This window comes from Pomacea canaliculata, linkage group LG4 (assembly GCF_003073045.1).
Source record: "Pomacea canaliculata isolate SZHN2017 linkage group LG4, ASM307304v1, whole genome shotgun sequence".
Taxonomy (NCBI): domain Eukaryota; kingdom Metazoa; phylum Mollusca; class Gastropoda; order Architaenioglossa; family Ampullariidae; genus Pomacea; species Pomacea canaliculata.
This window is the reverse complement of record NC_037593.1, coordinates 2693575-2716653: the sequence shown is the minus strand read 5'-3', so window position 1 is coordinate 2716653 and position 23079 is coordinate 2693575. Positions and strand designations below refer to the sequence as shown.

Below are 23079 nucleotides of genomic sequence, written 5' to 3'. Positions count from 1 at the left end.
CACCCTAGAGTAGACCATAGGTGTACTCACGCGACCATCACCGGCAGTGCTTTTGTACAAACTAGTAGATTGTTCGCTAGTGGGAATACAGGTTCACTGCAGTGGCGACAGTTGAACTGGATCATTTTCTCAGGAAGAAATGTTTGATGGCATTAATGATGATTGATAACGGTAAAGAGGAAGCGCTTAAGGGAAGTGGTGGATAGGGAGAGCCGGGGGTGGGGGAGGGGTGTGTTTGCAGCCACACGACCGCTAAGTATAAGCTCTTTCACACACACACATGCAATACCACAAATGCACACGCTCTCTTGAAAGCAAGACGGTCTTTTTTTTTTTTTTTTTTTTTTTTTGCAGTTTCTTTTCTGTCTGTGGGTGGACGCAGGGGAAGGGTTGACAGAATTAATGAGCTGCCCTTAATCACCCAGAGCGATAAAGGGCGCTCTACTTGATGTAAACCATTGAAAGTCCAGGGACTGCGACACCAGCGAGCAAAGCGTGGTGTGCCTGTATGCACGTTGATAGATGTGTGTTGGTGCGTGCGAGAGATGTACGCATTCGTTCGGCTTAAGATTGATGTGAATAGAAGACTTTACATACGCATTGTAGCACTCCCGCCCTCTGTACAGACGACAACTGATCGTCAATCAGTCAACGGTCCCAAACTAAACACGACGCATGTCGAGACGAAAGGGAAAAATCTCCGAGCTTTCCGTTCTTTTTTATATTTTTTTTTTAAATCGCGATATATGAGAATCACTCTCTTGATGCGTATTTTGTGGAGGATTTAAAGTTTTGTTCTCCTTTTGTTGTTAAATCCTTTGTAGAGAAAGATTTAAGATTCTGAGATTGCGTTCCGTACATGACTGTTAGAAACTTGCTTTAGTATTCGTTTCAGACAACATTGGTTCCTGCCGTGGATACACATTATTACAGCCAACCGGTAATCTTCGGATGGTTTCCCAGTTTTATTCTATTTTCTTTTCACTTTTTTTTTGGCACAGATCCATTACAGATCACTCTCTGGCTAGATTCACTTCACGGGGATCAAACGATGCTTTCCTAACCTTTTTTTTTTAAATTTAAGTTTTATTTGTTACTCAAAATTCAGATGGTCTGTTTGTTCTCAGATTTTGCTTCTACCCTTGCTAACCTTTCGAGGACATCATCTCATAGAAGCAATACGTTCATTTATGTTGGTATCTTATTGGAAGACGTTACTTGTTTAAAAACAACAACAGAGGAGTGGGAAGAAAAAGAGGGGAGGGGGTAAGAAGTAAATGCAGGTAGGCACATCAGGAAACTTTTATATGGAGTGGGGCAGGCCCGGTTTTACCATCAGGCGAATTAGGCAGTTACCTAGGGCGCAGGGATGGTCTGCGTTATATTTTAGCATTGAAGGATATTGAGGAAAAGATCTTTCTCTCAGTATTACACTGCAGGAAAGCTTCACATTGCTTGTACCTTGATCCCCACACGAGTTTCTCTGATTGAAAAGCCCCAGAAATTGCGGGCGTCAAGGCCACATTTCAAGTGTTCAGCATCCATGCCAACCAGCGGGCAAGGGAGCGGAATATGGAGTTGCTAGAGGTTCGAGGTAAGGGCGGACTAAGCCTGACCCCTAGGGTAGACAGTTGAACTAATTTCTAGCTTTCTGGTAAAAAAAATCAGATCAATTAAGTCTTTTGATTGACTGTTACGAACTTTCTTTCTCGTGAAGACTGTATATACAAACATCCCTTGACTGGTGTCTCTGGCGAGAGGTTATGTCGGACTCTGTTAGGAAAACAAAGCAGTAATTAAGGTACAAGCACTCGGTTGGGGGATGGGGAAGTCAAACTGTTTGAGGCTTATGATTTCTTTTCTCTTTTTTTCCTTGCAATGAATTTGAATGAAAGAAGTACACGAAGTATATATATTGAAAGATTGTGTTCGCAATATCTGTGGTAAGACTAAGAGGGTGGAGCATTCGCCATCAAGCCCTCCTGTCTTGTGACAAATTTATTCACAGGTCTGCAAGGAATCTTTAAACTCTCTCGTCCTTCACTTTCCCTTTTATAGTTAGTGATAAACCTATTTTAAGAGACTATTTTTAAAAAATGATTTGTTCCCATGTTTTATAAAACAAAATAATTATTCATACTGTAGTATACAGCAGTTATGAAAAAGCTCATTATAAATTATAGCTGATGTTTTTCTGCAGATGCTGAATCCTGCCAAAGGGATCAAGGAAGGTGTTACAAGACTCTGCAAAACACTGGTGCGGAGTCACATAACCATAACAGGGATCAATACTTCGTTCAGAGTACTGTCGATACTAATTCCATCAAAGCTTGACAGTGGTGGCACCTCCAACAACCTTAAAAGATCTACGCTTCTTCGCACACCTGTGGCTTGGCGTAATGAAACTTCAGCTTTAAAGCAAGGATACAGTTGGTGTCAGTTAAGACTTCTCTTTTCAGTTACAAGAACAACAAGAATGGGAGCGAAAGAGTCCAAAACCAGAGGTGGTAAGTGTGATCTGCTGTTTTAAATATATACATCCTTGTGTTACTTTTTTCCCCCTCTGTGTGTGTGGGGGGTGGGGGTGGGGTGAGGTAAGAAAGGAAAATATGGACTTTTAAAACAGTATTTTTTCCTTGCCTGCTGTAAACCACGTCGATACTAATTTAATTTTATTGCTTTTCGGCTTTTAGGGGGTTTCCCCAGCCCATTACAAAGCCTTTCTTTGTGGTAAATGTGCATTCACTTGATATTGCGCGGTTTTACAGTTGAGCGTTCAGAATAAGAATTATTTAAAAATTAAAGAAAAGGTTGGATGAAATGGAAGTCCATACGTCTGAACTGATTTCAGTATCTGTAATAGATTGAATCAGAAACGTGATAAGAACTGCATTGCCAACGATAGACGATACGGCGACGAGATAGCGTGTTCGCACACACAGCTTGAAGGAAATCGGATTCATTTTCAAAATGCATAATTATATAAACGAGTCTGATGTGGATGTGGCTGACATATGGTGAAGTTAATATCCCATTTCCAGATGTTTAACGTGTTTGGTTTTTGTGTATAACTCACACTTCGACCGCTGTTGAAGTCGCTAAGATGCAGACGACGTACAACGGCATGCGCTCCCTTTTCGTGAGTCACGTGACACAATGACGGCATGTACTTTCCGAGAGTGTCGGCTGTGTGATATGCTGAAACATGTGACAGACAAAGGGTGACTCTGCAGTTTTCGTGTCCTCGGATAGCATTAATTTTACTTGCATTGATGCCGCTTAGTCTGTTGTAACTATTATGCGTCTTTTACCTCTTACATCGCTTATATCTGTTGAATAGCCTGTCGTCTGCTTCATTGTGGGACGTACTTTCGTTTCTGCTTTTCGTCTGCATTTAGAGTGGGTTTTGTTGACCTTTTTCACCTTTGTTTTGCTGTTATTTCCTATCTATTCTGAAAATGATAATTATTGATTTTGGTGATTTTATCGTGTTCTATAATGTCGGTCCGGCTTGTTTTACCCTGGGATGTATTCGACCGTTTGTCAACACTACAATTAATGTATTCTCTACGCAGAACAGTGGACATTTTAGATAATTTTGTTCATTTTGCACTCACATAAAGTCCTTGAAGGTCATGTTATTTACCTGTTTAACCTTTGTAAATACAATAATTTGATAGACTGGAGATCACGCCCCAGATTTGTATAAATTGAGGCTGATTTGAAAAAAAAAAGCATTTTAAATTTGAAACCTTCTGTTTCTCAGGAAATGTACAGGGAGTAAATTTTGCTCCTCGTGAAGACACCAAGCCAGTTTACATGTCTGGCTGTTCTACTGACACTGACTCTGGGAACATGGCATCTGGTGTTGAGACTGTCGTCTGTAAAGTTAATGACATTGGAGAAGGCGAGTACGTAACTTCAGTGACTTTAAAAAAACCCAACCCTTTAGCCTACCATTGTATGGAAAAAAAAAAACTGCACAGAAGGTGGCAATTCCTGTCACTTTTAGTTATTGTCAGTTTTTTTTAATTATTTATCTTAAAATAAGTGAAATTGTGATGCTAAACAAAGAGCCACATAAGTGGAAAAGAACAGCATGGTTGTATAGTGTTTATTACAAACTATTTGAACCACAAAGATTTAGCATTAAAAGTAAATTTGTAATTTCTTTACTTTCTTTTTTTTAAGCTATTTTCACAGCACGTAGTTGTACAGTTTCATTGTTCTTATATTTTATAAGTACGTAAGTTACATACATTTTCTTGTCTTTTATTATAAGATAGAATTAATTGATTTTTCCCTGCAACCGTTATTGGTGCAGTACATATGTTGGTTTTTTTTTTTCTATGCAGTGCTAAGGAAGTTCAGATAGGTGAACACACAGCCCTTCTTGTGAAAGAAAATGGAAATCTGTATGCTGTAGGAAACAAGTGTACTCATTATGGTGCACCACTGTCAAAAGGTAATCAATTAAAACAGCATACTGTTGCATTGGTATATGTACAGATGCATGCACCAGACTATATGTCTATGTGACTACAGTACACATGTTAAGACTCAGGGGACTAATGTAATTGAGTTGTATTTTATATAGTACTTTTTTATTTTAAAAGCCCACACTTTCATAACTACACAAAGTCCTGACAAGGATATACTAGAGAGACTGAAGGAGGCACTAGACAAGAGACTGAGATCAGTACAAGTAGGGTTTCTTTAGGATAGGTCATGCACTGACTACATCACCACCCTCCGTATCATCATTGAGCAGTCTTTCAAATGGCAGTCCTCCTTTTATATAACTTTTGTGGATTTTGAGAAGGCCTTTGACAGTGTAGACAGGGACGTCATCTGGAGGTTGATGAATCCCTATGGTATTCCGCCTGAGGTCATAAATATTATCCAGGGGGTACGAAGACTCATCCTGCTAAATTATCCACAACAGCAAATTCGCTAAACCTTTCGTTATGAAGACTGGAGTAAGACAGGGCTATATATTATTGCCAACAATCTTCCTGATGGTCATTGACTGGATTATGCATAAGATGACCCAAGACAACAGCACTGGTATCCAGTGTACCTTCACCAAACAGCTAGAAGACCAGGACATTGCAGATGACAACAGCAACAGCAACGGCGACAGCATACACAAACCAAACTGAATAGACTATCAGAGAAAGCAGAGGAGACTGGCTTAAAAGTTAGCTGAAAGACAACTGAAGTGATGAAAATCAACAACAGGCAGGAACTCCCAATCCATTTCGAGGCGAGAATGTGCTGGAAACAGACTGCTTCACATGTCTGGGGAGCATCATTAACAAGGATGGTGGAGCGGATGACAGCATCTAAAGCCGCATCAACAAAGCCAGGCATGGTTTCAACAGTCTACACCCTATCTGGAACTCCCAAGCATTATACTTCTGCAGCAAGACCCGCATCTTCAACTCAAATATGAAAGCAATCCTACTGTATGGTTCTGAAACTGGAGAGTGACAAATACCATGAACAACAAGCTCCAGACCTTTACCAACCGATGCCTACACCATATCCTAAGAACTAGATGGCCTGAAAAGATCTTCAACATCAGCCTGTGGGGGAGGAGAAAAAAAACCCAACCAAAATCCCACTAGCCAAGACACCATGATAGGGACTGCCCAAAACCAGGTCTGCTGGAGATGTGTTGGTGTGGCCCTATGCTCCTCAAGGAGTAGCGAGGACTAAACCTAAACCAAAACATACTGTTGGTGAAAATGCACACACACATATACAAAAATTAGTTTAAGATGATCACAACCAATGTGACTATAGTGGTATGAAAACTACTGATATCTTGCTAGCTAGGTAGCAGACCATATCAGAGTGAAAATAACTTAATGTGCACCCCAATTATTGGGTTATATTAAGCCTGTATTCTGTCTTCATCACAATTATTAGGTTATTTTTAGCCTGTATTTTGTCTTCGTACTAGGTGCCTACTGTAATGGTGTTGTCCGCTGCCCTTGGCATGGGGCTTGCTTCAATGTGAAAACTGGTGACATTGAAGATTATCCAGGTCTTGATAGTCTGCCCAAATTTAAGGTGTGTCAGACAATTTTTGAAAAATGTCTTTATTGTTTATTGTCTCTTACATTAGTTAAGCCAGCTTCAAAACCTTCATGTATTTTGGAGATTTTTTGGGGGCATATTTTCATTTCAAAGACTTTTTACATGCTGTTTATAGTAATGATAAAGTTGATTTGTACAGCACTTTTTTCCTCCATTAAGGGCGGACTCAAAGCACTTTACTAAAGAGAAAAACACACAAACATAATAATAATAATAATAATGGATGCTTGTCTCAAAAACAATAAGTTTCAGTGTTCTCATAATTATTTACGCTTACTTCCTTCCAGCACCGCACTTTGAAGTTTATAAAGTGACTATAATAATATATACATATATAGTGAGTGAGAAAAACAGAGAGAGGGAGATAGAGCATCAAGGATTTAGATGCAAATGAAGCAGAAAACATATATGTCTGTAATACATATATTTTTAACAGTCTGCATATATGGTATACATGATAGTATATGTATGAATGTTTAACCAGGTTGAGGTGCGAAGTGATGAAGTTGTGGTTACAGCAAACCCTGAAGATCTCAAAACCTCCAAGCGGCTAAAGTCCATGTGCCGTCTTGATCCCCGCAACAAAAATACCTTTGTACTAGTTGGAGGAGGTATGGGTAGTTCTGTGGAAGTCACAAAATGGCTGGTCACAAAAAAATATTTGGCAATTTTATTTTCAGTTTTATTTCTTCTGAATAAATATATTTTGACATTTTATTCCTCACTTATAAAAAAATCTGGCTGGAATGATTTTTAAGCTCTACCATTTGTTGTTTATTATATGGTTAAGTCATTACAATTTTACTGCCATCCTTCCCGCCATTGCTGTGGCGGTCATTGCCACTACTGCCCAGCAACTGTTTGTAACTAAATTGTGATTTTCAGGAGCTGCAACTGCGACTTGTGCAGAGACTCTGAGACAAGAAGGCTTTACAGGACGTATCCTTGTTATAACAAAGGAAAATAACCTTCCTTATGACAGACCTAAGCTTAGCAAGGTGAACACTGACTTTGTCGTATAGCTAAAAGCCATGCATTTACTTCAAACTGTCTTCTGGTACAAGAGTAGTTTTTAAAAGAAATATGTGTATATATGCATTACTATGTCAGACAGCTGTAATCTGCTCTTTCTGTTCATGGAGTACAAGGAATAAAAGTTATACTTTTTTAAAATGACGTGTTTCTGATTAGAAAGTAGCTTACCAGTCATATCAAAGGCTGAGAACATTGTTTTCATAAATCCATTTTTTTTTGGAAAAACAACAATAGAATCTAGAACATCTGGTGACATGCCTGAATCATTTTCATTCAGCTGTTTCATGGGTGTTATTAGATAACTTAATTATGCTAAAATAGAAGCCTCTCTCAACTGCTTCTCTACTTGAAGAGGGTGGATAAAGAAGAGTCTTTAATAGAAATGCAGTGGCTTGCAATATGGTTTGCAGTAGTTGTCAATAATTTGTTCTAGGCTATGTCATCTTCAGCAGAAGCCATTGCCCTGAGGAAAAAAGAGTTTTATGATGAATATGGCATTGAGTTTACCTTAGGTGCTGAGGTAAGAATATGAGAATGGGTCTTTGATTTTCTGGTAAACTTTCCGTGACAAAAATATGTAGGTGAATTCAATGAAAATTCTTATATTAAAAAGCATATTGGTGTGGCATTACACATTTTTAAGAATGTTATTTTCATCAGTGAAATTGCTTTTATGATAATTTCATATCATCGATTTCTGCCTTTATGTACATTTGTGACTACCACAACAATTTCAGATATGTGCAAAACAATCCATGGAATACAATACAAATGAAATGTGTTTACTGCTAAGACTAGAAACTTATATCATGGTAGCGCCACACTATGAGGCAGTACAGTTTGTACTGCCTCATAGTTCCTAGCAGTGCCATACTATATGTAATGCACGTTTTACTGCCTTACATTTCCTAGTTGTGCCACACTACAAGTAATACAACTACTACTTCTACTGCCTTACAGTTCCTAGTAGTGCCATGCCACAAGTAGTATAACTTATACTGCCTCACATTTTCTAGATATTTCTAAATGCTCAATCTGCTTGTAGAAATATTAGTGCTAGGATGTTTGGAAATGTGACAGTCCCTAAAGTATGTAATAAACACTCTGAGATATTATGGAGAGGATTTCAGAGGTGGGGTGAAAGGACTAATGGCTCACTCCAAAAAAGTCTGAAAACTCTGCTTTTTTACAGCTCAAATAAGTTTAAATAAAATAATTTATATATTGTACCTCTTGCTGATCTGCAGTCGCATTTGATACACAAAAGAAAGCAAAAGCTGAAAAAGTAATAGCAAAAACAAAACAAAACTCATTGTGTCATAGATCCTAAGGCAGGGGTGGGCAATTAATTTTCCCAAGGGGCCGGATGAGAAACTGGAATGATTCTAGAGGGCCGGACTAATATAGTTAACTCAGTTTTATCCAATACTGTATATATAGTATATTTACTGGTGGGCGGCCAGCGGGCGGGCCGGTCAGAGACAGGAGGCGGGCCGGATCCGGCCCGCGGGCCGGCGTTTGCCCAGGTCTGTCCTAAGGCGTGCTAAAGCAATGTAATCCAAGATTTTTTATTGCCACACAGAAGGCCACAAGATGGTGTTTCTCTGCATCTTTGCATGCTTGTTTCTGAAGAGACATCTCAGTGAGGTCATTGTGGAAGAAAATAATCTCTGTGTGTAACGGTCTTGTCTAACAGGTGACTGGTGTCAATACAGCAAAGAAAAAAGTGACCATTTCAGATGGTTCTACAATTTCCTACAATGCTCTTCTATTGGCCACAGGAGGAAGGTGATGTATTTGCTTTGTGGAAATGTTTTTGAAAATTATGGACAAAAGTATGCATTGATTGATTTGAAAAATAGTGACTGCTGTATGTCCATTCAAAAGTAGATATAATGGCAACTGTGTTGGTATCTGCATGTACACATATAAAGGTGTGGATGCTCATATATATGTTTCATCCTCTTTGATAAATTGTTTTTTCACATATTTCTGTAAATCTTTACACGTACATCCCATCTTGGATGAATGTGTGCATTTTCTGTCTTTTTATATACTTGTCCATTCATTCGTATGTCGTGCAGACCAAGGACAATGACTATACCAGGCCAGGACTTAAAAAATATTTGTGTTCTGCGTACTCCAGAGGATGCCAATTACATTGCTGCTAATAGCGAAGGGAAAAATGTTGTCATCATTGGCTCATCATTTATAGGCAAGTTTGCTATTTTAGATAGTTCTTGCTGCTTTTTGCGTCTGGTCAACTGTTTTGTGCAATATTTGGTTTTGAAATGTTCATTTTCTTTAATGCAGTTATCTACAGTTAGCAGCTTTTGAACAGCATGTAGAATTTTTTCCAGAGACCCTATCTTCAATTTTTATTAACGCTTTGTGCTTTGTATGTATACGGATAGGCCATTCACATCTTTGGTGTTGTAAACAGCCATTGTTTTCAGTGTTTCTCTGCCTTTTCACACCTTTGGTGCTGGAGGTGCATTGTCCAAATGTTGGCCACTATCCTCCATATTTTCCATTCCAGCCTTCTTGGTGTTATGTTCTTTTAGTTGCTGGTGTTCTTTTTTTGATGTTTTTTAGTTGCTTTTGTTCTCTTTTAATGTTCTTTTGTTTGCTATGTGTAGCTAGTGTACACCTCTCTGACATTTTTCCTTTTGAAAATGACAAAACTAGATGTATAAACCACAGCTGAGTAAACAGAAATTGTTATAAAACATTTTCCATATAGAAAAAAGTGTATAGCAAATGTGGGACAGAAGCTTCTTGCAGGATAGTGTTTTCACATGCATTCCAGATAACAAGGATGTACTGATGTACTGGGTGCATTAGGTATACTTAATTTTTCTGTGTTGAACTATCTTAGCTTTTATCCATTGGTACTTATGATAGGAACTAATTGAAAACTACAAGAGTCAACTAGGCAGCAAGAATATGGTTGTTTCTTTTTACTTTCCTGAACTGAAATTAGCATCTGCATGTTGCATTATTGCAATGCACTATGGTTGTGCAGGTATGGAGGTGACTTCTTGTTTGGCTGAAAAAGCAAAAAGTGTGTCCGTTGTGGACCTGATTAAAGTTCCTTTCCAGCTGGCCCTGGGCCAGCAAGTTGGCTCCGTGTTGCAAAAGGTACACCAATATGGAGACTATAGGGAGTTTTAATAGGTGACATTGAGTGGTGGTGAACCATTTGTGCAATGTGTAAACTTTCTCATAACATTTATAATCAGAACTTTTTCTGAAATAAAGTTATAGGCAGTGGAAATTTATTTCATCCTTATAACAAAATGTGGTTATTGAGAATCAGATTTTGTACATTTTCTGCTGTGAGATAGTCATGTTCATCAAAACAGAATCAAGACAACTGTTATTCTCACACCTAGTTTTATTTCCTCCCCTAACAGTGCATGAAAATTTGCATTGCATGCTGATTCCAGGAGCTATTTGTGAATTAGATGCTTAAGAGCATGAGACCTGTTAATTCCCACAAAGTAAATAATATAGTAGATGTTTCATTATCTAATACTAAAATATTAACTTTTTACCAGGGAGCTTAGTTGTTATTGAGCATGGAGACACACTTGCTTTTTTTACAATAAAAGATGAAATGTCTTGGTGGTGAAAATATTTCTGCAGACCATTTGATTTAATGTATGATACTTTCATCTTTTACTCCCCAACTTAAACACATACCCCCCTCCCCCCACATGTGTTTTCTATCCAGATGTGTACCCCACTCCCCCTGCAAAAAAAAAAATCCAATAGACGACAGAACCTCAAATTATTAATAGTTTTTTTGTATTCGCACATCCATATTTCACTAGGTTTTTTTTTTCCTTCACTGCATTAACACATTCAAAACTTTTGAAGGGAATAGATCTTTATCTTTACATGATAATCTATGCCTTTTGTAAATTCGTTGCTGAAAATTAACATTACCTAACATAGGGTGTTACACTTGACGTCACCAGTATTGGTTTTCTTGGCAATATAGTTGAAGAGTGCCTGCTGCATACCAGCATTAAAAGATTTACTAGTTCTTTAAATAATTCATTTCATGGCAGAGCACCAGGCTACCTGGTGCTTTTTGTGGACAAGCCACTAATGGTAAAGTAGGTTGTTCCGCTTTCTGTGATGCTTACTGCATGTCTTTAACATAGTTGACTAACCTTGAGTTATTCCTTGTTAATGCTTTGTTGTTTCGGGTAACTGACCTTCAATATTCAGTTTGTACATGCACGCATGCACATTAACATGATACATCTGTTGTAAAAAATCTGACTGTTTTTTTATGACTTGTTTATTTTTAAGATGTTTGTTTTTTTTTCATGTATTTTTTGATGTGTGGTAGATTAATGTCTGGCGCAAAGAAACAGCATGAGCATTTCACTTGTACTTCCCACTCTAAACATCCCCAAGAATTTAAGTCATAATAATAAAGAATGCAAATAATGGTAGTCTTGGTTGGGACGTACCTGAAGCAGCAATCTCCATTTAAATGATTAATCAGAATAGGAACATTTTTAATTTTGATGAATCACTAAAGGTGTACATGTATTGTGGTGAGGCTTTAAATATTTGTTGAATGTATATTCACTTTTTCATTTTAAGACTTACTACAGTAAATTCCTTTCCCTACTGAAGTTTTGCAATATATGTACATATTATCTCGGTGGATAGTTCAGGATGTTTCCCCTTATATTCACTGTCTACCAGGTATTGACAGTGAAACCCATGATCTTCTTATCCCCAGACCTTTATTCTTTAACCAAGCAATTTCCCTCTCTCTTTCTATAGAGCAATATGAACCCTGAGTTGTTGCATATGCATGTGTATGTATATGTGTGTGTGTGTGTGGATGCTTGTGTAAAAACCCATCCTGCCTATCATATTGTTTTATATATATATAAATATGGCTAAGAAGCCTGGGAATCTTTAATGAGAGCATCAAACAAAAATCATGAATTGTGTTAATTTCTAGCAGTTACTGTGAACAGTGTTTCTGTGAGAAAATAATATCTACTGTGGTTTACCCCCTCAGAAAGGTTTATGCAGAAGATTAATGTTTCACCAGGTCTGGAGGTGGCAGCTTTTGTGCATGACAAAGCAAGCAGTGTGTCCGTGGTTGGCACTAGCAGATTGCCGCTTCAGCACATTTTTGGTGAACAGATAGGCTTCATTTTTAAGCAGGTAGCAATAACAGCAGAACATTTTGTTTTTGCTAGTTTCATTTTTATTTCAATCCTTTTCAGTCTCTGATTATAGAAAGCAAGTGTGTCTCCTTGAATGGCCTGTAAGGTAGAGTGATCGAATTAATATTTACGAGTGCAAAAAAGGGCATTTGCATCCCTAACATTGGTAGTTGTCTAATTGTCCCGTGTTATATTAAGCACACAAACTGGAACCAGGAACAAATCTGTAGAACACTTTTATAATTTTAGGATTAAATGACACAGTGCATTGTTCTTACATCCAAATCATTGTTTTTGTCTTTGTAAAAAGTGATGTATATGTAATATGTCTTGTCAGGAAATTTAAATTATAATCTTCCAGATTACTTCTTTCCCCAATAGCTAGGGAAAGAAAATGCTATCATTAAATATGCATACTTAATTTTTAAGCCCTCTCCCCTCATCAATCATCCTCCCACCTTATCCCTATATAGTTTATTCCTGAAGGCATATTTTATGAAGATGCTTTTTCAGTTTTCATTCATTTTCTATATTGCTGGATTTTTTAAAATCAGGTGCATGCATAATTATTTTATCACATGACAAAACATTTCCTACCCCGCTAGAATCACTTGTTTAGCAAAACTGTTTATGTAATGTTGATTTTTGTAGAAAAATGTTCATCTTTTTTGGATGTTTTTAGTGTTTATAAATGCATTTTCCCCACTACTTCAGCACTACTGTAAGTGACACTGTGTTATGATTTTGATGGGTTATCCTGCGTTTTTAATGAAATACTGTTGATAGACTCTGTCATAATAAATAGCATTAAAGTGAAATATGTGCTCACAACTTACGAGGATCATAAGTCACATCTGTCATGCTAGTCAAATAAGAACTGTTACATGAGCTACTCAGCTAGAAATGTAATGTTATTTCAAGATGCATGAGGATAAGGGAGTCAAGTTCTACTTTGAGCGTGGCATCAAGGAGTTTAGAGGAGAGGATGGCCATGTGACTCATGCAGTTTTGAGTGATGATACCACACTGGCAGCGGATTTATGCGTCCTGGGTATAGGTAAGTAGTCAGTGTGGTCCAAAGTGACTGTGTGATTTTGTGAGCCAGGCAAAGATAAAATACTGAGTGCATGAAGTCTATAAGAATCATCGAACTACTGTTTCAAATTTACACTAAATGTCTTGTACAGATTACTTATTAATTATAGAGAGTTTGTATGATATTTACCTTTTGTTTTTCAGGTGTCGTACCTGCTACCGATTTTCTGAAAGACTCCAGCATTAAGATGACAGATAGGGGGTTTGTTACTGTTGATAAAGTAAGTTCTGATTAAAGATGTATTTAGATGCAGCATTGTGTACCTCTATCTTTATGATCACAATTACAAGGGGCCTGTAGAGGTCCTCTGCCCTGGGCCCCATGCTGGCTCTTGGCATCCCCTTCACATTGTGTGGGCGGTCCGGTGGTGCAATGGTTAGTGCCTGCCAGTTAGTCATCCCTTGGCTGGCACCTGTCTTTGGAGGATCACATGGATAGACGAGGCAGCTGACAGGGCCCGCCATTCTTGCCTATTGTGGGTGATAGCAGGTTCAGTACAGGATATTCGTAAGCCATTTTTTTTCTGGCCACCAAGGTGCCTTGAAGGACAGCCTTTGACAAGGTGTCACTCGGTCACTGGGTCACTTGGCCAAAGAAGACCATCTTATGTCTCCTGACCGTTGAAAGTAGAGGTTCCTGGTATACTATGAGTATGGCAATCTTATTTTATACAAAGTTGTTGGTTCTCTGTTCTTTAACATGTCTGCCACCAATACAATGAAGGCTGGCTGGGTTCAGCTCTGGTCTCGGGCATCCTGTTCTTTATGTGGCATCTGTGATATAGCCTTAGTTACTGGCTCTGCTTAAAACACCAGCTTCCCCCCCCCCCCACTCAAAGCGGTCCGGTGGCGCAACGGTTAGCACTGTTAGCGCCTGTCACCAATACAGTGAAGGTTGGCTGCCCTGAGTTCATTTCTCGTCTCGGGCACGCTGATCTTTCTCTGCACGTGGCATCTGTTTACAGGGCTGGCTGCTTGCCGTAATATAGCCTTAGCTGCTGACACGGCGTAAAACACCAATTTTCCCCCCCCCCCCCTCCTTCACATGTGGCAAGCTAATCTCTGTTAAGGGCTTATCACCTTGCAGTATGCCAATATCTGGGGAGAGGACTCATATCCTGGTGGCAAGTGAAGTTATAGATGGTTAGAGGAAGGACCTTTCAGCTTCCAGCTAATTAGATGCAGCCAATGATGTTTGTGCTGAATTTTGAGTGCTTTCCGTCTAGGGTCTTGTGTCTCTTGCTGAATTGTTTGTAAGGCCATCCAGAGTACTGCCAGAGTTGCACTATTCTGACAACAGGCATTCCTGCTACAGGAAACAAACTTTAGCTTCCAATAAACAAAGTTCTATGCAAGGTGTGATTATAAGCATGAGAATGTTAAATGATTATCTATTAGGTATTACTCTTTGTTTTATATAGCTATACACATTTGAAGGTAATGTACATGAGTATTTGTTTTTCATTAATAAGTGGCTTGTTAGGTTAGAGAATAGGGCATGGCTCATTCATGCTGTTTCTCACTATCAAAATCCAATTAGTTCAAGATTTTTATTGCTTACCAGTTATGTGCAAAACTTTATAAAGCAGATTTAACAATTGGTATCTTCTTGAAAGCACAAGTTGATGGATGTCATATAACTGGATTTGCAGTACATGAAGACCAACCAATCTGGGGTGTTTGCTGCTGGAGATATTGTGGAGTTTCCCTTGTTTTTAAACAGCAATCAGCAGTCAAATGTCCAGCACTGGCAGATGGCTCATCAGCATGGTGTGTATGTGTGTGTGAGGGGTGGTGGGAATGTACTTGTGTAGGAGAGAGAGCAAGAGTGTAGGGATGTTTGTGTGTCTGTGTGAGGGGAGGTGGGAATTTGTTTGTGGAAGAGAGAGCAAGAGTGTAGGGTTGTTGGTGTGCATGCGTGAGAAAGTGCATGTGTGTGAACAAGTGAGAGGACAATACACAAACACACCTCCTACACACCCACTTCTGGGAGTGACACAGATTGGAGAAGACTTCAAAACAGCTTTCACAATGTTGCAGGTCGCATTGCCGCTTTGAACATGCTTAACAAGAAAGTGGAAATCCACAGTGTGCCTTTCTTCTGGACTGTAATGTATGGCAAAAGTGTTCGCTATACAGGTACTAGTTTGTTTTTAGCTTTTCTAAGTAAATTGAGAAGTCGATGAAAATTCCGAGAGTTGGATGCTCATAATCAAATACTTAGTAGTACTTATTGTGCAGAGTTGTGCTTTCATTATTTTTAATCTTTGAAAATAATTACACCTCATTGAGTTTCAGTGTATTCCTTTCTCTTTGATAGCATCAAGCAAAGGATGGTGTGATGTTTTTGGTCTTCATGGGTTTGCCTGGATGTGTGTGTGCAGGTTATGGACATGGCTATGATGATATCGTGGTACATGGAGACTTATCAGCTCCTCAGTTTGCAGCCTTTTACACCAAGTAAGAACAGGAATGATTTTCATGTTGCTCAAATAAAGTGGCACAAACAGGATGTGGCACCTTTTTTTTTAACAAAGATTTGTCACATTCTCCTTGCATGGTGTTTTAATTGCCCAGCATTCCTTGTTAATTTATTTGTACTTAATCTATGTCAAATGTATATGCATTTTGGGATATAAGAATGATAACATCAATAACATGATATGGTTATGAGATTTGTGGCATCTTATTGATGCAATGAGCAGTTTTAGAGATATATAAATATAGTAATCACATTACACAGTTTTAACCTTTTTTGCTACATTTGTGTCATTTTCTCAATAGAATCAGAAATAGGGTTGTATTTTTTTAAAGATACATCTGTTATCATAAGAATTGAATACTAATCAGTTATTTAGTTTCTAATAACCTGGTAATATTTTGTTATTCAGCATTTGCAAAGTAAATATCTTTGTGGTATTGTGTTACACTTGTTAAGAAATTTCACTTGAAAATGTTGCAGATCATTTTGAGAGTTTGTGTACATGTTTATATTTGCAGAGGAGATAAAGTTGTTGCTGTCGCAAGTCTTGCCTTTGATCCCATTGTGTCACAGGCAGCCTCTCTCATGGAGAAAGGAGATACCATTTTGAAGTCTGAGATACAGTAAGTTTAAATCAATAAAAGCTTAATGACAAGGCAACATGTTTAAAAAATAATTTTTGAGTATGAGCTGTCAATTCAGAAGAGTCATTTTGCATACCTTTTCTGTATTTACATGATTAAAAAAAACTCTTGTTGTTGCCTCCAGTATTCAGCCTAATAAAAACATGAAATAGCTTTAATTTTAAGGTACAGATTTTCATCTCTATTAATAGTTTAACTACTTCAAAAGTGTTTTATTCCAGGTGTTTGCATTCAGACAGCACATGTATGCAGACAAAATGCATGGTGCATGTTGTGATTTATTTTATCGTGATTAGTGTCTGTGTTCTATCAGTTACTTTCTTTGTCTTCTAGGAATGATCCAAAAAGCTGGGTGGGAAGACTAAAGCAGAAGTTATGAAACCGAGTCAAGAAAAGATGATCAAAGGAAATAAGTTTGAAGAACCAAACTGTTGGGATGACATGATCAAATGAATGTGCCACCCCTAATTGGAAAAAAAAAAAAATTTGCACAATCATTTTGCATGACAAGCTTCTGAGCTCACTATTCTTTACCACATGACTGTGTTTCTGCTCAACAAAATAGGATGTCAGCGAAATGGGATGATGATAGAATTCTTTTCTCCATGATGTTGTATAAAGGTTGTTACACAGACTTGTGCTGCTGAAGAGAGACTTCATGTAAATGTGATAATTGGTGGGCATGTCCCTTTTTTGGTGATTAATAATAATAAAATGTTAATATAAAATGAATCAATACAAATCATTTTACTTGGTTACTTGCTGACCACAAATTTATTAAATATATAGGTCAATCTCAACAAAATAATGTGAAACACTAAAAGTATCTAAAGCAAATATTTAGCTAGTCTGGAATTTTCTTCAAAACAGTCTGATAAGACTTTCCAGTCCTTGATCATTTTTATGTTTGATTGTTAGGGGATTTTATAATGTATAACGTATGTTCCTTCTCTACGTAGACATTCATTTCAAATAAAAGTGGGCATAGATTTTTGACTTTTGCCGACTGTTAAACATTTATGTGGTTATTTTTATGAACATTGGCTTATTAGCTGCTCTTGTCTTAAAGTATGCATTATAATCTATTCTTAAATTATTTTCTTGAGGCTCATTTAACAATGGCACACACCAGCTCACTTTCAATAGTCATACTTTGAAGATTTACATGTTTCTTAATAATGTGTCAAAGCAGGCCCTGTCATTTATCTTGTATGATATATTGGGTATTAAAAAAATATTTATGGTGAAAGGTGAATATATTTACTCATTTTGGTGAATATTCAGCCAAATCTTGAAAAAAAACTGATTATGAGTGCATCGGGTGTTATCAATAGCTTTTATTTAAATGATCAAAACTGTGCTTCACATGGTAATGTTGAAGAAGTGGAAAGTTAATTTTTCTTTGCTGAATAAAAAGTCTTGGCAAAATGAATCTTTGTGTGCGCATGTGCCTGCATGGAATGATTGTTTCCTGCTGATGATCAACTGAAAATTGATGGCTTCTTTACGACAATTTTGGAATTGTATTTAAAAAAATCTCAGTGGACCCAGAGGAAAAAAAAAGCTATTGTTTTCTCTTTCTTTTTTTACCAACAGGTACTCAGTGTCACCTGCCTTGATTTCTCCTGCAAACTCTTTCATCGTTAAAACTTGATCCACTACTTCATTTGAATTGAGCTTATTCAATTATGTAATTGATGTGTTGCATCAGTGCACTCCTGCGCTTCCTGTGCTCTTGATGTCCCCTAAAGGTGCTAAGTTGACGGCTCATTTTTGATATATTGTGATCACTTATTCATTCATCACTCTTGCATGTGAATTCTGGAAACAATATTGAAATAAATGTTAGATCCCTTCGCCAAACTGGCTAGAGAGGATAAGCTCTCCATTGTATTTCGTTTTTTCCTGTTAAGCTTTTTTGTGCGATATTCATCTATGCATCAATAATGCAAATTCATATATTCCCAGATTTAATTTTCTGCCTGTGCCACTTTTTTCTACACCATTTTATTTTTACTGCCATGTCAGTGCCATCTCGCCATAACAGGAATTGTCATTATGGAACCATATTTCTGTCTGCAAAAGTTTAACCACTCCACCAAAGAGCTTCTATAAAAAAAATATCGTACTTTCAACTACTTTTTAAAGCAAAAACTTTATTCACTTACCTAAGATTTCATGCAAAGGGTACAGTCCACATGTATTGATGGTGTTAACATGAGTGGCTAAACTGGAATAATCTTATTGATTTTTTAGATCACTGTTCATTATTAATGTCTGCATAGTTTTTGTTTTTTATGAAGCACTTTGAGCCTGCCTGTGATGGTGGAGTAATGTGCTACATAAAATAAATTCATTATTATCATCACTCATGGACACCTTAGACAATGAAAGTGGTTCTCACATGCATTTCTATGGCATTCTAGTTCTGTACGCTGGTACACCAGATCAAAGGGAAGTGCCACAACATGTCTCTCTAAGGGTGCTCAATGATGTTTTTCAAAATTTGCTCTGTATAGTACACTTGGAGCCATTGGTTTAAAAAAAAAAAGGGTAAAATAAACACTGAAGATGCTCTGGAGGAAAATACATAAACCAAACATAATCTAGAACCTTCCCATAGATGAAAGGAGCATTACTGCAAAATTTAGTTAGCACCAGTGTATTTATAGTCATTGAGCACAGACTGTCAAACTCTTGGTTTGTGCACGGACGTATATAGTTCGTGGTTTGTGTATATAAGCTAAATTAAGTTGAAAGCCATCAGAAACTTAATTCTCATTTGGGCATGGTGATATATTTTGAGTTTTAAAAAAGTTCCATGCCAGCTTCAAACTGGCAATCGTCTCTTCTTAAGCCTTTGAATATAAAAAATTTAATTAAAAAAAAAGTTACAATCTTATTTGGTGTTAATTTGAGGAAAAATAAAAGTCTCGTCGTGCGAGCAGATTTTAAACCTTGGTTTGTACTTGTTTTGTGTGAGGCATTGCCTCCAACACTATATAAACATGACAAAGAAGGTAGCAGTAGTGCTACACTAAAGAAGGTAGAGTCTAATGTCGTCCTTTCACCCTGAAACACAGGTAGCGGTTGCATGGACACAGAATTTGAGAGTCGCTAGTCCACACAAACCTTGAATCTTACGTAAATCTTGGCTTCAACACGTCCAAAGGCAAACCATTTTTGATCCGCTACATCACTTTCGTATGCGAAAGCAAAAAAAAATTATGTAGGCAGTAGGACCCGAAACTGTCTCGATTAATTTAGACATCTTGGAAATTGTGGAAAAACAAATCAAAAGGCAGAAACCGACGAAACTACGGACGAGTTCGTGAAAGGAACGAAGCTGGCTCAAGGGAGGCTACTCTCCTAGCATGTAACAAACATGGCCGCTGCCATGGAGGACTCCAATGACGCTAACCTTGTTTTCACTTACATAAAAACATTAGTTGTAACCTACGTCTGTCTGACAGTAGCGTTATATATATTTATAGCGATAGGTATATTAAGAGTCAATGGGAATAATTCTTTATCGACGCATCAGAAAACAGTTCTGCTGATCACTGCACATCCTGACGATGAATGCATGTTTTTCGGTCCAACACTCTCAAGATTAACTTCGTCATCAAACAGTTTAAACAGAGTTCACTTACTATGTTTAACAAACGGTGAGAATGTAGATCAACATAACTCATCTATGAGTCTTGAGTTTTAAATTCATTCTTCACTACACAGTGAATTTTATCGGTTACTGTTACTAGGCAGTCAACGGCTGCATAGCACAGGAACTTCTTTCAATAAAACATTAATTCCAGTAGCTTGATATTGGATGAATTTGAATAACTTTTTACGCCTTTTGGAACTTTTTGACGTTTTTATAAAAGAAATTTACACCATTTTTTTCCTCTTAAATTTTGTTTTTATTTTCTTCTTCAGGGAATTTTTATGGGAATGGACTGACTCGAGAAAAAGAAATAATAAAAAGTGGAAAAATACTTGGCATTACTAAGGACAGAATTACTGTTGTCAATGACAGGTAGGAGCAAAGTTTTATATTTGCTCACTTTGCCTCTTTTTTGTCCTCTTTGTACATTATGTTTGTGATTTATAAATTTATTTATTCTATGATAATCCCATGCATAATCATAATGTATGCCAGATTTGTAGACAGTAGTAAAGACGGTAGAAAATTTAACCAGCCAGCTCCTCCACAAAGGTATGCCCATAACAATATTGTTTGGTGATTGTCGTATAATTTTTTTTCTGTTATTACATTGAAAAGTTTTGAGGCAAATTTTCAATAGTCAAGAAAATGTGGATTATTGATCATGCATGTTCAACCAAGTTGCAAAGAGTTAAGGAAGGTAAAGAAGACAAGGCCAGAAAACACATTTAGGACATCTTATTTATTATGTACAGTGTAATACGAAATTCATTGAAAGAATGATGGCCTATGCACTTCAGTATTCTTAGGAATGAGAGACAACACATGAAAGGTATACTTTAGTGGGAGGCAAAGATAATGCTTTGTTTTGGTATCGCTAAAACAGCAAGCTACCAGATGATCCTGTAGCAGACTGGCCGCCTGATCAAGTCCAGAAGAACATTATTGATGTAGTGTGTCGTCTGAAACCAGAAGAGGTACATGGACCCTTTTTGTCCATATCCTTCCTATTATTATTATTTCTTTTTTTTACAAATGAGGTTGATTCTAAGATGTTACTGTAAACTGTCATTTATATTTTATGATAAGACCCAGCTGTTGCAAGATGCTTAAGGCTTTCTGGAATTTTTTTAATTCAAATTTCCTATAACATCAGTAGTTTGCAATTTTTTTGTGAGTAAAGAGCTGAAAATGGATTAAAAAATAAGGGAAACTACTCACCAGGTTGGACTTCAAAGGAAACAGATAAGAACAAAACAGAATAAAAAGTAGAGATTGTTTCACTTTAGCATCTTGTTGTTATGTTGATGTCTTTTATGCATTTCGCAAAAACAGCAAAGAGACAGAGAACTGTTTCTAGATTTATGTCTCTTACAGGTGTACACATTTGATGAATATGGAGTCAGTGGACACAAAAATCATATAGCTGTTCATAAAGCTGTAAGGTAAATAGAATTTTCTTTTTATAAGCTGCTGTTTACTTGAAACATTAAAAAAAAAAAGATATGCTTAAGTGTTTTCATGAATGTGCATATGGTAAGGTCAAGGTTATGGGCTAGACTTTTAAAGTTGTCAGACAAGGAGTGAGAGAATAAAAAGTACAGAGATATATAAGAGTTTGAGTTATCTATTTAAATATATAAATTTGGCCAAGATTCATATGGAGCATTGTCATTTTACAGGGAAATTTTTACAAATGGGACAAAGCTAAGAGGTGAGTGAAGTATATAAGGTGTGATGTAAATTGCAGTGTTGAAGAAAACTCCTTATTTAGCGTTCCTGTTTCCCACCAGGTGGAATATTTATGAAGCAAGAGTTAGTCATTTTCCCAGGGCAACATGTGGAACTCAGGCTTGCTTTTGTAGTTACAATGCAGTGCCCAGAAAATTTACTTCTTTTTTTTTTTACTTCACCAGGGTTCTTTTGCTTTTGCTTTATAACTATGGCTTCAGGGGTAAACAGCATATGTTGCATTAGGATATTGCTTTATAACCAGAAACAAGCCACTTGTCCTACTGTTCCTCGTGTTGTTCAGGACAGTGCCTTACCCTCGCTTCATAACCATGGCCCCTTAGTTCTATATTAAGGGAGGTAAATATGAAATATTACTTTTTGATCTATGAACCTGTTGCTTAAGGCTTACTCCCCTTTACACAAGTACAAGAAACAATAATAATTAATTTATTTCAAAAAAGGGGCACACATTCGATGTAATATGTTTAATATAAAACATCAGTATCGAGAAACAATAAATTTTGGTTTCAGTTGGTATGACTACATGTAGTTCCTATTTGTTCCTGCAGGAGTGAAGTCTGTATACTTTTTGCAAAGTGTTAACATATTGCGCAAGTACCTAGCAATATTTGATCTCCCACTGGTACTTTTGCGTGAATCAGTTATTGCTGTCGCAGCACCAGGTGCAGTATTACAGATTGAGGTAAGTGAAATGTAAGATAAGCTTTCATGTAATTGCTTATATCTGCTGTAATGTGAGTCTGAACTGAAGCTGCATCTTTTTCTTCTCTTATAGATAATGTAAATCTATAATCTTTAACTTAGAGAAAGTAAAGTCCTAAGGTTATAACTATAAACTCATCATGCCTCATAATGACTCAAAACTGGTGACCTGTGATGGTGTATTTTGCAGGAATATTCTGCTTTTGAGAAATCTTTTGCAAACTCTTCTTGTTGCAGAAAGCCATGTTGGCCCATTATACTCAGCTGGAATGGTTTCGGCTTCTATACATCATCTTTTCTAGATACATGACAATCAATTCCTTCACCAGGTTGGATCTCAAAGAAGACAAATTAGAAGAAACAGACTGAAATATAGAGATTGTTGATCCTTTA

The 23079-nt window shown here is 37.2% G+C and overlaps 2 protein-coding genes and 1 long non-coding RNA gene across 8 annotated transcripts in view; 2 read left to right on the top strand and 1 right to left on the bottom strand.

Annotated features, from left to right (window-relative positions):
* LOC112563356 (apoptosis-inducing factor 3-like) overlaps nucleotides 1–17993 on the top strand; it is a 24614-nt gene extending 6621 nt beyond the window's left edge. For 2 of the 6 annotated variants that reach the window (XM_025237277.1, XM_025237280.1), the window contains exons 2-18: nucleotides 2201–2507; nucleotides 3767–3911; nucleotides 4356–4465; nucleotides 5969–6078; nucleotides 6590–6716; nucleotides 6991–7103; nucleotides 7574–7660; nucleotides 8837–8928; nucleotides 9225–9355; nucleotides 10166–10281; nucleotides 13266–13401; nucleotides 13584–13660; nucleotides 15092–15209; nucleotides 15480–15578; nucleotides 15824–15899; nucleotides 16440–16544; nucleotides 16899–17993. In XM_025237277.1, coding sequence (XP_025093062.1) covers nucleotides 2201–2507; nucleotides 3767–3911; nucleotides 4356–4465; nucleotides 5969–6078; nucleotides 6590–6716; nucleotides 6991–7103; nucleotides 7574–7660; nucleotides 8837–8928; nucleotides 9225–9355; nucleotides 10166–10281; nucleotides 13266–13401; nucleotides 13584–13660; nucleotides 15092–15209; nucleotides 15480–15578; nucleotides 15824–15899; nucleotides 16440–16544; nucleotides 16899–16944 — 1995 coding nt within the window. In that variant the 3' untranslated portion in view covers nucleotides 16945–17993. The other 4 variants (XM_025237278.1, XM_025237282.1, XM_025237281.1 and 1 more) reach the window with 4 other exon arrangements.
* Nucleotides 17773–19939, bottom strand: LOC112563373. The gene is made up of 2 exons (XR_003099015.1): nucleotides 19698–19939; nucleotides 17773–18386 (listed from the first exon to the last, which is right to left on the bottom strand). It is a non-coding gene; the product is annotated as an uncharacterized LOC112563373 (long non-coding RNA).
* Nucleotides 19921–23079, top strand: LOC112563366 (N-acetylglucosaminyl-phosphatidylinositol de-N-acetylase-like). The gene is made up of 7 exons (XM_025237298.1): nucleotides 19921–20233; nucleotides 20502–20601; nucleotides 21116–21206; nucleotides 21607–21674; nucleotides 21912–21943; nucleotides 22533–22666; nucleotides 22924–23079. Exons 1-7 carry the CDS (start codon nucleotides 19951–19953, stop codon nucleotides 23053–23055), a joined length of 840 nt encoding a protein of 279 aa, XP_025093083.1. The 5' UTR covers nucleotides 19921–19950; the 3' UTR covers nucleotides 23056–23079.

Bases quoted from the DNA above. Each gene is read 5' to 3' on its own strand.
- LOC112563366 (XM_025237298.1), top strand. From the start codon at position 19,951: ATGGCCGCTGCCATGGAGGACTCCAATGACGCTAACCTTGTTTTCACT. The intron at 20,602-21,115 runs GTAGGAGCAAAG...TCGCTAAAACAG, and splicing joins ATTACTGTTGTCAATGACAG to CAAGCTACCAGATGATCCTG. The intron at 21,944-22,532 runs GTGAGTGAAGTA...TTGTTCCTGCAG, and splicing joins AAATGGGACAAAGCTAAGAG to GAGTGAAGTCTGTATACTTT.